The 14,224-nt window shown below is 52.2% G+C and overlaps 1 protein-coding gene across 3 annotated transcripts in view; it reads left to right on the top strand.

Moving 5' to 3' along the window:
- The window catches only part of MORC2 (MORC family CW-type zinc finger 2), a 36,646-nt gene extending 26,875 nt beyond the window's left edge, over positions 1–9,771 (top strand). The window contains exons 16-26 of one of the 3 annotated variants that reach the window (XM_014560255.2): positions 491–596; positions 882–1,014; positions 2,137–2,211; positions 2,297–2,677; positions 3,258–3,389; positions 3,770–3,824; positions 4,214–4,355; positions 4,439–4,663; positions 4,755–4,848; positions 8,042–8,282; positions 9,491–9,771. In XM_014560255.2, the coding sequence (XP_014415741.1) occupies positions 491–596; positions 882–1,014; positions 2,137–2,211; positions 2,297–2,677; positions 3,258–3,389; positions 3,770–3,824; positions 4,214–4,355; positions 4,439–4,663; positions 4,755–4,848; positions 8,042–8,282; positions 9,491–9,504 (1,598 nt within the window). In that variant the 3' untranslated portion in view covers positions 9,505–9,771. The remainder of the gene's footprint in view (positions 1–490; positions 597–881; positions 1,015–2,136; positions 2,212–2,296; positions 2,678–3,257; positions 3,390–3,769; positions 3,825–4,213; positions 4,356–4,438; positions 4,664–4,754; positions 4,849–8,041; positions 8,283–9,490) is intronic. The other 2 variants (XM_014560256.2, XM_006185894.3) reach the window with 2 other exon arrangements.
- Positions 9,772–14,224: the final 4,453 nt, after the last annotated feature.

Here is a 14,224-nt window from a genome sequence, read left to right on the forward strand (position 1 = left end):
AACCTCTTCCTGACTCCTTTCCGACATAGTCCCTGTGCTGGCCTCCTGACTGCACTGACATTCGTGGACTTAACGGTCCCACTAAGGATATGAGTCTGTTTGGTGATGAGCCTGGGAGCTCAGTCTCAGGGCTGTGCTGCATCCACCTGCTCCTCCAGAATGAGGCAGGGTGTCATCTAACCTGCCAGGTCTCACTCAGTTTGTACCACATTGGTAGAGGTGTGAGTGATGCCCGAGCCAGGACCCTCCTGGAGCAGGAGAGGGGTTGGGGCTGCTGAGAGTCTGTGATACAAAGTCTTCATCCTTGCTGAAATCACTGTCCCTGGGGAGAATGACTGTTCTGTAAGGCAGGCAGAGTTGGAGCCAGACTGAGGGTCTTCACATGAAAGGTCGGGGCATCTTTGCCTTGGGCCTGGCTGGGAGGAGCCTGATTGGGATTATTGGTGGTGGGCATGGCCAACGTTTCATGGGGGTGTTTTCTGTATCACAGATTTGTGCCTGAAGTGGCGGACACTCCCCTTCCAGCTGAATTCTGTGGAAAAAGAGTACCCCGACACCTGGGTTTGCTCCATGAACCCAGATCCTGAGCAAGATCGGTGAGCACTTGCTCTACCAGGGACTTGGTGGGCATCTTTCCAGCCCCTTGCTTTCTTCACTTCCACTGTGCTTCTCGAGGTCAATGCTCATATCCTTACATCTCGGTTTTGCTGTACATAATGAGTGCCTGGAAATCAAAACAGAAGTGTGTCCTGCTTTGAGTATTAATTCTGTGCATTTGGAAACTCTGAAGAGGTTGCTCTGGTGAGAGATCTTGGGTTGGCTGAGGAGGAAGGACCCCGCCCTACCTGGACCATTCGCTCTCTAGCACTTTCTCTCTACAGATGTGAGGCTTCTGAACAGAAGCAGAAGGTGCCCCTGGGGACATTCAGAAAGGACATGAAGACACAGGAGGAGAAGCAGAAGCAACTGACAGAGAAAATTCGCCAGCAGCAGGAGAAGCTTGAGGCCCTGCAGGTGTGTGGGCAGGGGCAAGGGGGGCAGGAACCCTCAGTGGCTCCCCCGTTCCCTCAGGCTCAGTTCCACCCTCTCCTCACCCATGAGTGCTGCCACAGCGGAAATGCCAGCCTCCAGGCACGCTGACTCTTCTTTTAAAGAAACAATTTTGTTTATATATGACAAAGAGGCCCAGTTCATTTAGAGTGTTTTAAAATTCCAGAAAATAAATATATCTTAGAGGTAACTACCATTAACTATATATCCTTTCAACTTTTTATGACTACTGTATACACATAATAAATACATGTATTTTTTACTAGAAGTACAGAGATCATGACACATTTGTGTCATATCTCATAAGCACACAAATTTTTTTGTGCATAATTATTTTTGGGGGATAATTTTCCAGAAGTGAGTTTGAAAGAATAAAAGGGGTTTTAAATTTTTATGGTTTTTTTTTAATAACTGTTTCCAAATTATCCTCTAGAAGATGTATTATATCCTGTTTTTTTTTTTTTACCAGCAGTATGGTTATTTTTAAATGTTTATACAAATTTGGTAGGCAAAGATATACATCTTAGAATTTACATTTCATATTTCTAAAATGAACATGTTTTTCATGTATTTCTTTTATAACTATTCTTTTATTTCTGTCATTAATTTTTTCCTTGATCAATATGTCAGGGTTTTTAAAAATACATATATATGTGTGTCATATCAACCCTTTATCATACTTATTACAAAGGCTTTTCCCTTTCTGGCTTCTGTACAGGAAGATGCTCTCGTTGACCCGAGTGCTGTGTGCGTGCCTCCCCATCTGCTGAATCCCACCTGTCTTTCCTGGCTTTGTCCATCAGGGCTCTCCAACCTTATTTGTCTCATTTTATAGGAATTTAGTCCATTGACACTTTTTCTCAGTCTCTCAATTGCTGGATTAATCACATAGAATCTTGTAATTTAGTGGTTTAATGTCTGTGTATTTTTGTCTCCCCAGTGAGAGAGGGAGGCTTGAAATAGTGGGACTGTGGCCCAGGTTTTCCTTCTTATTTGCCTGCTGTCCCAGACAGAGTAGGGATCCAAAGAGTTTGCTTGAAAGTACCAAGATTTGCAAACAACCTCCTCATCATGTTTACCCTGCAGAAAACCACACCCATCCGCTCCCAAGCTGACCTGAAGAAATTGCCCTTGGAAGTGACCACCAGACCTTCCACGGAGGTGAAGCCTGGGGTTGGGGGAGAGGCTTTTCCTTAGGTGTCTTGTGCTGTGGTCAGTGTTCTCACTCTCTCTGGGCCTCTTCCAGGAACCTGCACGTAGACCGCAGCGTCCTCGGTCGCCTCCTTTACCTGCCGTGATCAAGAATGCCCCGAGCAGACCCCCTTCCTTGCAGGCTCCCAGGCCATCCAGCCAGCCCCGCAAGGCTCCCGTCAGCAGCAGCGCCCCAAAGCCTGCTGCCCTGGCAGCCCGGGAGGAGGCTAGCACCTCCAGGCTGCTTCAGCCGCCTGAGGCACCCCGAAAGCCTGCTAATACTCCGGGCAAGACTGCACCCCGGCCTGCCCCTCTGGTGCAGCCGCTGTCCCCATCTCTGGTGCCCAACTCCAGGAGCCCTCGGGAGGCCCCTGCCCCCAGAGCCATCAAGACTCCAGTGGTCAAGAAGCCAGAGCCACCCAGTAAACTCTCTCCGGTGAGACGCTCTTCCTCCTCCAGCCCCGCCCACAGTGGTGTGGGAGTGGAGTTGGGCAGCACTGGCTGCACTGGGGGGCCTCGGTGGAGAGCAGGCTCCCTGGCTGCCCCTGTGGAGGACGAGTCTGATCGCTAAAGGGACCCAGTTGGGAGCCCTGGAGGGACTGAGCTTGTTGGTTCCCTCTCAGGGAGTTCTTGGGTGCTCCCTCCGAGTTTGGGTGCTCCCTCCGAGTTTCGGTCCTCCACAGACTTGAGTCCCCTCCACTGCTTGTCATGTCATGGGCAGAGGTTGGCATCTGGTGACAGCCTTGGTGGGCTGCAACAGTGGCTGGTGCAGCTTGGGGAGGTCCCAGCTGGCCAGGCAGGCTCCGTGGGGAGTGAACTGAGAGGCTCACGTGTGAAGCTTTGAGCAGAAGTCCTCATGGGTACGTGGGCTGGGGGTTGCTGTGCACCTAGTATTGTCAGGAGCTGAGCCCTGGCAGGGACTGACACACAACCCCACTATGAACCACTCCTTTAGGGATCTTCCGGCACCTCAAGGGCTGACAGGGCCCCTCACGTCCCCTCTCCTCTTGCTGTAGGCCACTCCTGGTCGGAAGCGGAGTCTCGGGGTCTCTGATGAGGACGAAGCCGAGGAAGAGGCTGAGAGGAGGAAGGAGAGGTCCAAGCGGGGCAAGTTTGCTGTGAAGGAGGAGAAGAAGGACGTGAATGAGGTAGGTGGTGAAGTGAGGTTCTCAGAACACCTCTCGCGACCTGTGACGGGAGGCTTCCAGAAGCCCAGTTCATCTCTGAAGGACTCGGTCACACAGCTGACTAGAAACATGGTGCCAGGCAGGATCTGAGTGAGGATGGCTTAGGGCTGTAATCACAGGTCTGAGGTCACTGACACAGATCTGCTTCCATGTGTCTGACACTCAGCCTCTTGCCTGCTCTCTCGTTTGTCGGGGTTTGTGGAGGCAGAAGCATAGTTAGTGGTTTAGAGAGAGGCTCCCAGTGAGGCCACACGAGGGGTGAGGTGGTGGCTTCTGACCCTGGGCAGATAGGCTGCTCCCAGGGTTGCAGGCAAGGCCTCTGACAGACCCCATTCTTGCAGCTGTCAGACAGTGCTGGTGAGGAGGACCCTGCTGATCTCAAGAGTGCTCAGAAAGGTGAGTTCAGGGAGGTACCCGCAGCTTGTGGGGGATGTGGGGCCCCTCGGCCAGCAGCACCTTATCCCGAAGGCTCACGGAGGCTTTCCTGGCTCTGGGCTCTCTAATTCCAAGAAGAATTCTGAGGATGGCCCATCCTCGTGTTTATCTTTAGCATTAGTTCCTTGGTGTTCACCTCTGGCAGTCAATCATCCTGCTGCTCTGTGGCCCCCTCCTGACAGGCAGGGAGGGAGACCAGGGTGGCTGGGCTCCATGGCCCTGGCATTGCGGGTCAAGCTCCTAGGGGTTCTTGTCCCTGTGAACCTGGGATGACCTTTCTTGAGGTGGCCCTGGCTGGGTGGGGGGGCTCTAATCTGTGTTTCTGACTTCAGTCCTGTCCACACCTGCAGATAAAGGGCTGCACGTGGAGGTGCGTGTGAACAGGGAGTGGTACACAGGCCGTGTCACAGCTGTGGAGGTGGGCAAGAACGTGGTGCGGTGGAAGGTGAAATTCGACTACGTGCCCACGGACACAACTCCACGAGACCGCTGGTAACGCCCCTTCCGTGAGGCTGGGTTGACAGCAGTGGCTAGGGCAGGGGCAGGTGACACAAACGCTGTGTCCTCCTCCCTAGGGTGGAGAAAGGCAGCGAGGACGTGCGGTTGATGAAGCCCCCATCCCCCGAGTATCAGAGCCCGGACACACAGCAGGAGGGTGGGGAGGAGGAGGAGGCGGCGGTGGCCCAGCAGGCTGTAGCCATGGCGGAGCCCTCCACTTCTGACTGCATTCGCATCGAGCCCGACACCACTGCCCCGAGCACCAACCATGAGACCATCGACCTGCTCGTCCAGATCCTTCGGTGCGTTGTCATCCTGCTCCGGGCCAGCGGCGGCTCTCTGCGCAACCCCATGCAATTCTGACTTCCTGACCCCACCTTCTTTCTTATTTAGGAATTGTTTGCGGTACTTCCTGCCTCCAAGTTTCCCCATCTCTAAGAAGGAGTTGAGTGCTATGAATTCAGATGAGCTAATATCTTTTCCTCTGGTGAGTCTGGCCAGACCTTTGATTTCTGACTCTGGTGCTTAGTGGGATTGCCAGTGCTCAGCTGTGCCCCCTTCCCCACTCTGCCAGCCTCCCTTTCTTCCACTGAGGGAAGGGAAAGGAAGCCCTCACATTGTGGAGAAAGAAGCATCTTAGCTGGATGACTGGTATACAGCTGTGAGGTGCCAGGGCGGAATCCTCCCTGAAGGACGGCAGGCCCGGTGTGACTGAGGCAGGAAACAGTGAAGAGCTTAGGCTCAAAGTGCCTAAAACTTCACTCTCAGAGGGAGGTGGTGTGTGGAGATGAGCCCAGCAAATGCGGACGTGGTGCCTCAGTGCTGGAGCAGCAAAGGAGAGCATGTAAAGACTGAATTTTCAGCAGATGTTTGGACACTAGACTGAGAGCTGTAAGGACTGTCGATGTGGGGGGGGGGGGGGTTGGCAGCATGGGGAAGTGCGGGAGGGCAACCCAGTCTGAAGAAAACATGGATTTTAGCAAGTGTTTGAGTGATGGAAGGTGTTTGAGGCAGAGGGACTTTTGTGAGCAAAGGCCCTGGGATGAAAGGGCAGGTCGGGGCCCGAGGCAGGCAGCTGTCTGTCTGGTGAGCGCTTAGGGAGAAGGGGCCTCAGAGCCAGATGTGATGCCTCTGGAGCGCCCAGTCTTAGGCACAGTGGCTTAACTTTGTGTGACATGGAGGCCCAGCAGAAGGTTTGAGCGGATGGAATTGTGGATCTGAACCATGTCTAGGGCAGGGGCCAACAGACTTTCCCTGTAGAGGGCCAGTTAGCAAGTATTTTCAGGCTTACGGGGCTGTAAGGTCTTTGGGGCAGCTGTTCAGCTCTGCGTCACAAACAGCATATAGAGGAAGGGATGTGTCTGTGCTGATTGGGCCCATAGGCAGTAAGTGGTCAGCTGACCCTGCCCCTACGAGGGTAACTGGTTCCTGGCAGGATGGGTGGAGGGGACAGGGAGCCTGGTCTGCCTGTAAGCAGTCAGGGCTGAGGGAGTGAGAAGCAGAGCCAGGGGTGGTGGGCGTGGACCAGTGGATGAAGGCGTCATGTCAGGTCCTTCATTGACTGAAGGCAGGTGATGGGGGAGGAGGTAGAGGCCACACGCTTCCCTGGCTCACAGGCCTGTGGGAATTGGAGGTTGGTGACCGAGCTGTTAATTGGGAGAGAAAACAGAGGGTAGGGTAAGGAAAATGAGCTGTGACTCAGTTGTCTTGGGCCGGAGATACTGGCACTACGTTTCTGGTGATGTCCACTGGGCAGGACACTGGAGACTGGCCCTTGGGAGGGGCGGGGTGGGAAGGCCAGGGCCAGAGTGGGGACCTGGGAATCGTGTACGTCAAGAGGATGTTTCTGTGGTAGGAGCAGCTTAAGTTTTCCAGGAGGCGTTTCTAGAGAGGACAGCTAGAACTGAATCTGCAGGATCGGTGTGTTTGACGGCAGCCCTGGGTGGCAGCTGCGTGCTTGATAAAGTTTGCCAGAGAGGGGTGAGCTTTAAGAAAAGGAAACAAGGTTAGGAGTTGAAGAAACTCTGGCTCAGAGACGTGAGCAGTGTGTTGTGATAGAGCCCAGATTTGAACTACTACTGAGGACAGGGCCTTGCTTCCCTGTGAGACGAGGGTGCTGCTTGCTGGGGAGGCTGCGAGGCGGCTTCACAGGAAGCTGTGGGCCTGGGTTCGCGTCCTTGCTTGGGCTGCAGGCCTTCAGTCCAGGAGCAAATGGCTGAAGGGCCAGCTGGGCCAGCCTGGCGTCCTTCGTCAGGTTTGTTGCTCTCGCCTTAAAGTTGTTGCCAAATTCAGAGCAAAGCCTGGGTGCAGTGGGGTCTCTGCAGGGGGCCTGACTGCTCAGACCAGAGCACAGGCAGCAGGACCGAGCCTAAAATAGTCGGTTAGCTTATGCTTGTAGAAGGAGGTGAACCACTAATGCATCAGCCTAATAGCCTCCTAAATGTAATGCCTAAAATAACTCTGGCTTTAATTTTTTTTTAAATTAGGGACACAGCTGAGTCTATTGTTCATTGTGTCCTTGACAGTTTGTAAATGACTGTCCTTTTTGCCATCCTGGTGGACCAGGAATTCCATAAAGCCCTTAGGGGTCCTGCAACTATTAGATTCAAATATGTGTATCTTTAAAAAGTAACAACTGCATGTGAATCTATAATGACCTAAACATGAAAAAAATGTAAAAACAAGTATGAATCATAGTTGGGCTCAAGATGTGTTTTTCATTTTAATACTTTTGGAGCCTGCTTGAACATTTATTTTGTGTGGTAATTATATTTTGTGCATAAGTTAAAGTTTCTCTTGCAACCGTGGTTTACTAGGATAATATTCTAGATTGTAAATAGATTGTTCTAACACTTAAAAAACAGCAGCCAGGAGGAGCCATTCACTGCTGGGTAGCTCATACATCTTCACAGAAGTAAGTAAATGCTAGAAGTGGTGAGGCTGCAGTGGTCGGCCAGGCCATCAGAATGGCCTCATCATTCTCATTGGTGATTTCTGAGTAAATCATAATCTCATAACTTTGAGCTTTGAAAATATAAACAAAGAGATATTAACTAAATTGTTTTTACGTTGAGATTTACGTTGTAACCTTAATTTGAAACAAATATCTTGCTACCTTCTAAAAGTTTGAAAACCCTTATGTCTAGTTAACATTACTGCCCCACCCCCGGGAAGTGTCATGCACTCAGGGAAGATGAGGAAAAGCTCTGATGCTGTGTAAACATACTGCACAGACCGAGGTGTCTGCTCTTGGAGGTTCTTGGTAAATACTTGCGGAAGAGAACTTTTGGTCTTCACGTTGTTGGTGTGACTTGGAAGCGGGTTGCTGGGAGGGCTGTTGTAAAGTCAGAAAGGTATGACTGATCTGGGGGGTGGCCATCTTGTCCCTCTTGGGCCACCTGGGATGGTGAGCAGAATCATGTGACTCGCGGTGGCTGTCTGCCAGAGCACTCCGCTGAGTGCTTCACACACGAGCGCTCGTCTTCATCCTCATGATGTCATGAGGTGGGCATCAAGGCCTTTCTTCTCTGGAGCGAGGAGATCGTTACTCCTGTGTCTGACATCCCTTCAGACCCAGCTTCCTTGCGCTGAGCCAGTTGGGGACACCAGTGCCCATCTAGAAGGGCCCTGGGAACCCTTGTGACCTCGTGCGCCTTACCCTCCGGCTCCCCTCCCAACAGAAAGAGTACTTCAAGCAGTATGAAGTGGGGCTCCAGAATCTGTGCCATTCCTACCAGAGCCGTGCCGACTCCCGGGCCAAGGCCTCCGAGGAGAGCCTGCGCACCTCCGAGAGGAAGCTCCGTGAGACAGAGGAGAAGCTGCAGAAGCTGAGGACCAACATCGTGGCACTCCTGCAAAAGGTGCAGGAGGTGAGCCAGGCAGCCCTCTCATTGCAGCTGGACCACGTGGTGTCTCAGGGAGGTGGGCCTGGGCACCTCTTGCTCCCTTCTCCTCACTCACAGGAATCTGCGGTTCCAGCCCTAGCTGCACAGCATCCCGACCAGGAGGGCTGGACGTGGTGCGGCTGCCTGGGCCTCATCCCAGCTAGACCCACAGTATCATACTTTTGCCCTTGTTTAGACATTCTGATGTACAACCTGGTTTGAGAACCCTCCAAGCCATAAAAGAGAAAGACCTTCTTGATTTTCCAGATGATGCCTAGATGGGATGGGGTAGCCCAGAAGCGGGTGTGCCCTGTAGAGTCTGTCTTTCGTCCAGGCAGTAGACACTGAGAGTTTTCTCTGTGCCTGTCCTGTGGACCCCTGGTAAACCAGACAGGCAAGATAGGGTTCCTGTGCTCAGAGCCCAACAGGTGGAGGAGACTGGTGGGACATGCCTTGAAGAAAACACAAAAGAGACAGAAAGCAGGGAGGCCACTTTACTAGGGTGTTCAGGGGTGGCCTGTGGAGGTATTTGAGCTGAGAGCAGACCCAGTCACACGGGAGTGGGATGTGGGAGTTCTGGGCAGAGGGAAGAGCTGGGCCCAAGGCCCAAGGCAGGGAGATAGAAGAGGTGGGGCCTGTATAGGGTTGGAAGTCACTGGAGGGGTGTGGTACCATCTAAACATTTTCAATCTAAGACATTTACTCTGGTTGGTTGTAGGAGGGCCCGGAGGGGGTGGAAGTTAGAATCCGGGACTCCAGTGAGGAGGTTCCCACAGTTGTCTGAGTGAGAGATTCTGGCGTGAACCTTGGATAGTGACTGAGGAGGAAGAGAAGAGGGCAGATCTGTTAATACCTGAGGCAAGGGGAGGAAATAGGGTGATTGTTTTGATTTGTCTGAGCCCCTGGGTAGAGGGGAGGTGGTGACCTGTACTGAGACTTGGAGCAACATGGGGTGGGTGGTGCTGTAGAGCTGTTGGGTGTAGTGAGCCTGGGAGGCCTGAAGCACATCTGAGGCAAGTGGGAATCTGGGGCAGAGGCAGGGCAGGAGCAAGAAATCTGGGCGTCATCTGTGCACAGAGGATGGGGCTGGGGGGAGCAGATGGTCAAGATGGGGTGGGCCTGACAGCCAGGGTGGAGACGAGAGAGGAAGGGACTTGAGCTCAGGCCTCATGGGCTGCGAGGAGGGTGGGGAGGCGGGTCCACCACCCCATGGCCCCCGGCTGACCCTGCCCTACTCTGTTCCAGGACATAGACATTAACACAGACGACGAGCTGGATGCCTACATCGAGGACCTGATCACCAAGGGGGACTAAGGGGCCCAGAGCCAGAGATCAGCTTCCCTACCCCTCAAGGCAGAGCTCCTGGGGGTGGCGCTTCATTCACGGGTTGGTGGACTTACCTTGGTTTGACTCACGTGGGACATTTGTGCTTTTGGAGGGAAAGAGACTCTGATTCTTTGAATCTTCCTCCCTAAGTTTATAAATATTTATTTTTTAAAAGAAACAAGATGCTGTGCCTGCTGTGAGACCATACCTTTTTTTGGTGACTCTTGGGCAAAGGACAGAGAGAACCAGGACGCCAAGTCCGAGCCACATCTGTTGGCTCCTGGCTCCTCAAGATGTGGCAAATCTCTTGGAAGTTGGAGAGGCTCCAGGGGCAGGGCTGGGGGAGGGACAGGGCCCCCCAGAGTGGTGCTTCCCCAGGAGCTCCAATCCAGGGGACCCCAAGGGGGCCACGGGTCAGGAGGAGGCTGAGCACTGAGCAGCTCTCCCTCTCATGGCTCCTGCCCCAGGCAGGGATGTGAGTGGTGGCCTGTGCTGTCGGGCACCTTGGCTGTGGCACAGTCCAAACAGCTTGGGGAAGAAAGATCCTCCTGTTCAGCTTCCCCATCCACTGCCCAAGTGCTCCCTGCTGGAGATTTCCATGGCTAACTGTGGACACTGAGGTTTCCTGCCTCAAAAACTTGAGTCCGCGTTGAGGAGTGGACTGATCCGACTCTGGTCCGACTGCTGACCTGGGTAGCACGCTGAATGTTTGAAGTCCAAAGGATTCCCTTTAGGAAAGGACCTTGTGTGTGAAGGATCCCCTGTGCTGACCTGGTGGCAGCTCTGTCAGTGGGTGTGGCAGGGTCCTGAAGGAGCGACCTGCCTCCATGCTGTGGGCCATCTGGAGGGCCTGCTGCTGCTTTTCCTTCCCCTGCTCCCTCTCTGCCCCACCATGCCTGTTCAGGATCCCTGCTTTGGGCCAGAAAGGAGGAGGGGCCCACAGGTGTGGGAAGTGGGTCGCAAGGACTCCAGAGGCTGCTCTGTAGGAAGCACACCATGCCTTTCCTGCCACCTGGTCACAGTCTCATACAGCTGTGGCCCTCAAACAACTTCTCAGGGTCAAAGACAAAGGCAGGAGTTGCTGAGTTTTCTCTTTAATGGCCATTGGAAAAATTCTGGTTTGCTTTCCTCCAACTCTCTTCTTCCCCCTCTTTATTTGGGGACTTAGGGTTTTCAAGAGCTATGGCCTTTGACCACTGGTCTGCGAGTCAGACCTCTCAGTGTTTCCAGCACCTTCCCACATCTGGCCAGCAGTGGCCCTGTGAAGTCTGTAGAAGACTGGGAGCACTGCGAGGCCCCTAGGCAGGCCACACTGGATTAGAAGTCTTCACCCACTTGTGCACGTGGCCAGAGCGCCTGTGACTTGCGGGTTTGGGGCTTCCCCAAACACATTCCTGGTAGAGGGCTGTTTGGGGGAAATACCATTCAGAGAGACCCTGACCTCTTCCTGTGGAAGATACTCTGAGTCTTGGGGTTTCTTGAACTGGTGGTTCCTCTCCTGTCCAGCTCGCCCTCTCCATCACAGGCAGCATATGGTCCATTTTTGTCCCCAAACATACTGTTTTAAACTAAATGGAAGTTGGTTCTGCATTTTTACCAGAAGGTAAACTCAAGTTTTTTATTTACACACCTGTAATCAAAATGCAATACTATAAACTTTCACTGGTGAGACTCCTGAACTCAGTCTTCAGTCTGTTTTCTTCTTAGTAAAATCCAGCATCTTCCTCCTCTTCATCCTTTCCTCCACTGTGGCTTTAAATTGTCTTCAAATTCTTCTTCATCTCCACCATCTTCAGTGTCTTGTATCTTCAGCCTCCTTAACACCCACAGAAACTGAAATACTGCATTTCTTAAATGTTTTAGCTTCAACTTCTGGGTGTGCCTACCTTGCTGTTTAAATCCAACCACAGCTGCGCTGAGTGCAGCCTGCTTCCCACGCGGAGCTCCTGCCATTCTGGGTAGGAAGATGCGATGCAGGGGTCCCTCCCATTCCCCTGTCACAGATAACTGACCTCCTTGGAACTGTGGGAGGAAGGAGAGGGTCTGGTTGGTCTGTGGCAAGAAGGTCCTGGGTTCAAGGCTGTGAGAAGGTGAATGAGTGCAGTGACCCTTGTTTTTAAGGATAAGAGGGATGAGGAATTTCTTTTGTGTTTTTTGTTTTGTTTTTTTAAGTGACACATGCACATGGTAAAAATTCAAACAGTACAAAAGGCTGGACCATGAAAATCAAGGCTCCCTCCCCCGACCCCATCCCCTCCCTGGAGAGAGTGTCCACCCTTAGCACACAAGTACACATCCACACAATTTCTGCCTGTTTCCCACTTAGTGTATCTCGGAACCTGTTTCAGAAGAGCTCATATGGATCTACTTTATTCTTCTGAACAACCATATAGCCTTTCATTGTCTTGAATGTACTGTCATTTAACGGTCCCCTATTTATGAATATTTGCGTTTTTAGTGTTTATGAAAAATGATGTGGTGAGTATCTGTGTGTGTATGTGTGTACTTAATCATTAACTCAGATCCCTACGTATATAGGATAAATTCCAAAGAGAGAAATAGCTGTGTCAGACGGTTGTATTAAAAATTCTAAGATACATTCCAGAAAAGACTTCCAATTTCAACTCCTATCAGTAGTGTATTATTTCCCCCACACACTTGCCTGTATGCACGCTCTTCCATCTTAACTGTTTACTAATCTGAAAGGTGAAAAGTGGACTTTTGAATTGGTTTGAACTACCCTGACATTGAGCATCTTCACTGGCCAGCTGTGTTTGAGACAGGGCTGTACTTCTGAAACTTCGGTTAGGAACTTTTCTGTAAATCATGAAAAATAAGGGGCAAAATCCTCAAAAAAGTTCACCTTATACCACTGCCTCAGCCCCCAAGTGTCCCATGGATTTAGCATTAAAAACCCCACTTTAGCATCAATACTGTCTTCACTACTAGGTCAGGACAAGGGTTTGATATTTTGGTTTACCAAAGGAAGGCATCGGTTAATAGCAGGCTGAGAGAAACGCCTCTGATTCCTCCTCTACATCTGTCTGGGTGGCATTGCTTTTTGGTTCCCCTTGTTGGGTCCAGTTCCCCTTGAAAGACATGAGTGTCTTTTAGACCCGTGGTTCCAGCAGCATTAGCCAAGAGTTCACAGCTCTAAAGACCAGTAAGTGTTAAGACTGGTAAGTTCAGACTTCTTTACCTGCGCGTGCAGTGCCTCCACTGGCTACTTGTCTCCAGTGTAAGGCTGGGCCAGGCTATTGGGGACCTGTTGGCAGTTGCCAAAATGCCGAAAACATCCTCAGAATTCCACTGGAGGTTTCTGCCCTTTGCTGGAGATGGAACCTCTGAGGCTTCCTTTGGAACAGCCATATTGCTCTTGGTTCCCTGGGCAGGTGGACAGCCAGTTTGGCCACAGGACACAGAGCTCTAAAGGAACGTGCTTCCTCCAGTGCAACATTTGAGGCCTCAGACTGTCCTCAGCACTATTGGGGGCACCCTCTTGATAGTGCGCAAGACACAGACTGGACAGAGGAAGGGCCTGGCAAGGCACATCCCACTCAGCAGTGAGCCAAAATGTTGCCAAGCCTGTTTCTCAGTTTGGCGATTTACACCTCCTAACTAGGAACATGCCAGGCCCAACTAGGGCTCCTGGTGGGTCCTGCAGAAATCTCCCTCCTTCTTCCAGCTCACAAAGCCTCAGACAAATCACTGCCCATCCTGGGTCCCCTCTCTAAAATAAAGGAGCTGGATGACAGTAGAGGTTTTATGGCCTACTAAGGCACAGGGCCAATTCTCCACCAGAAATTTATCCAAAGGCCTATAAGGACAGCCAGTAATTGAGCTGGTCTCAAGTTGCAATGAGGGCCCAAACCCCTTGTTGCCCTGACCCCTTATTTTTGCTTCTAAGAGTCACTGGTCCCCACGGGCTACCTGTAGGCCTTCCACGGCTTACTCAGTGGCCTTCCTCGTAGCCGCCTAACCATCAGCCCATTCAGTATGCCCTGAGGCAAGCAGGGCAGGGCTTCCATCCAGCCTCCTTCGGGCTGCAGGAAGGTTGCCTGTGCTACTTCCTGAGGCCCGGGCTTTCTCAGCAGCTTCCAGCCAAGGCTCGGAGGGTAGGGATCCCATAGCACTGAGGCAAACCTGGACTAGTGAGACGAGAAGGCTCTGGCGGACACATCCCTCCTCCTTTCTTGTCCCCTCCTGACGCTGCTATGATGCTTCCATGGGATCCTCCAGGGCCACTCCTGCCAGAGCACCTGCAGGTTTTTGGGGAAGTGGTGGGCGCTCTAATCCAGCACTTTGAATTTACGTTCCTTCCTTCCCCGCTTTTCCTCTATTGAAGCTCTGGGCTCTCACTCCCCGCACCACTTCCCCATCATTTAAGCCAGTCTGTTCCTAGTCAGGTCTGGAGCACTGCGATGCGAGAACCCCTGAGTGTCAGAAGGGAGAGTTTTGACTTCCTCACGCTAAATCATCAGCTACCATAATACAGCGGGAGCTCGAGGGCTGGCTGCAGATTCTCACCTGGCCTAGAGGACGCGGCCCGCAGCACTGGGTCATCTCTCAAAACGGACTTTGCGGGTATCGGTGCGCCGGCGTCCTCCCAGACCGCCAACGGTTGCGTGACGCGGAGAACGCCCGTCCCGCCCG

Source organism: Camelus ferus, chromosome 32, assembly GCF_009834535.1.
Source record: "Camelus ferus isolate YT-003-E chromosome 32, BCGSAC_Cfer_1.0, whole genome shotgun sequence".
NCBI lineage: Eukaryota > Metazoa > Chordata > Mammalia > Artiodactyla > Camelidae > Camelus > Camelus ferus.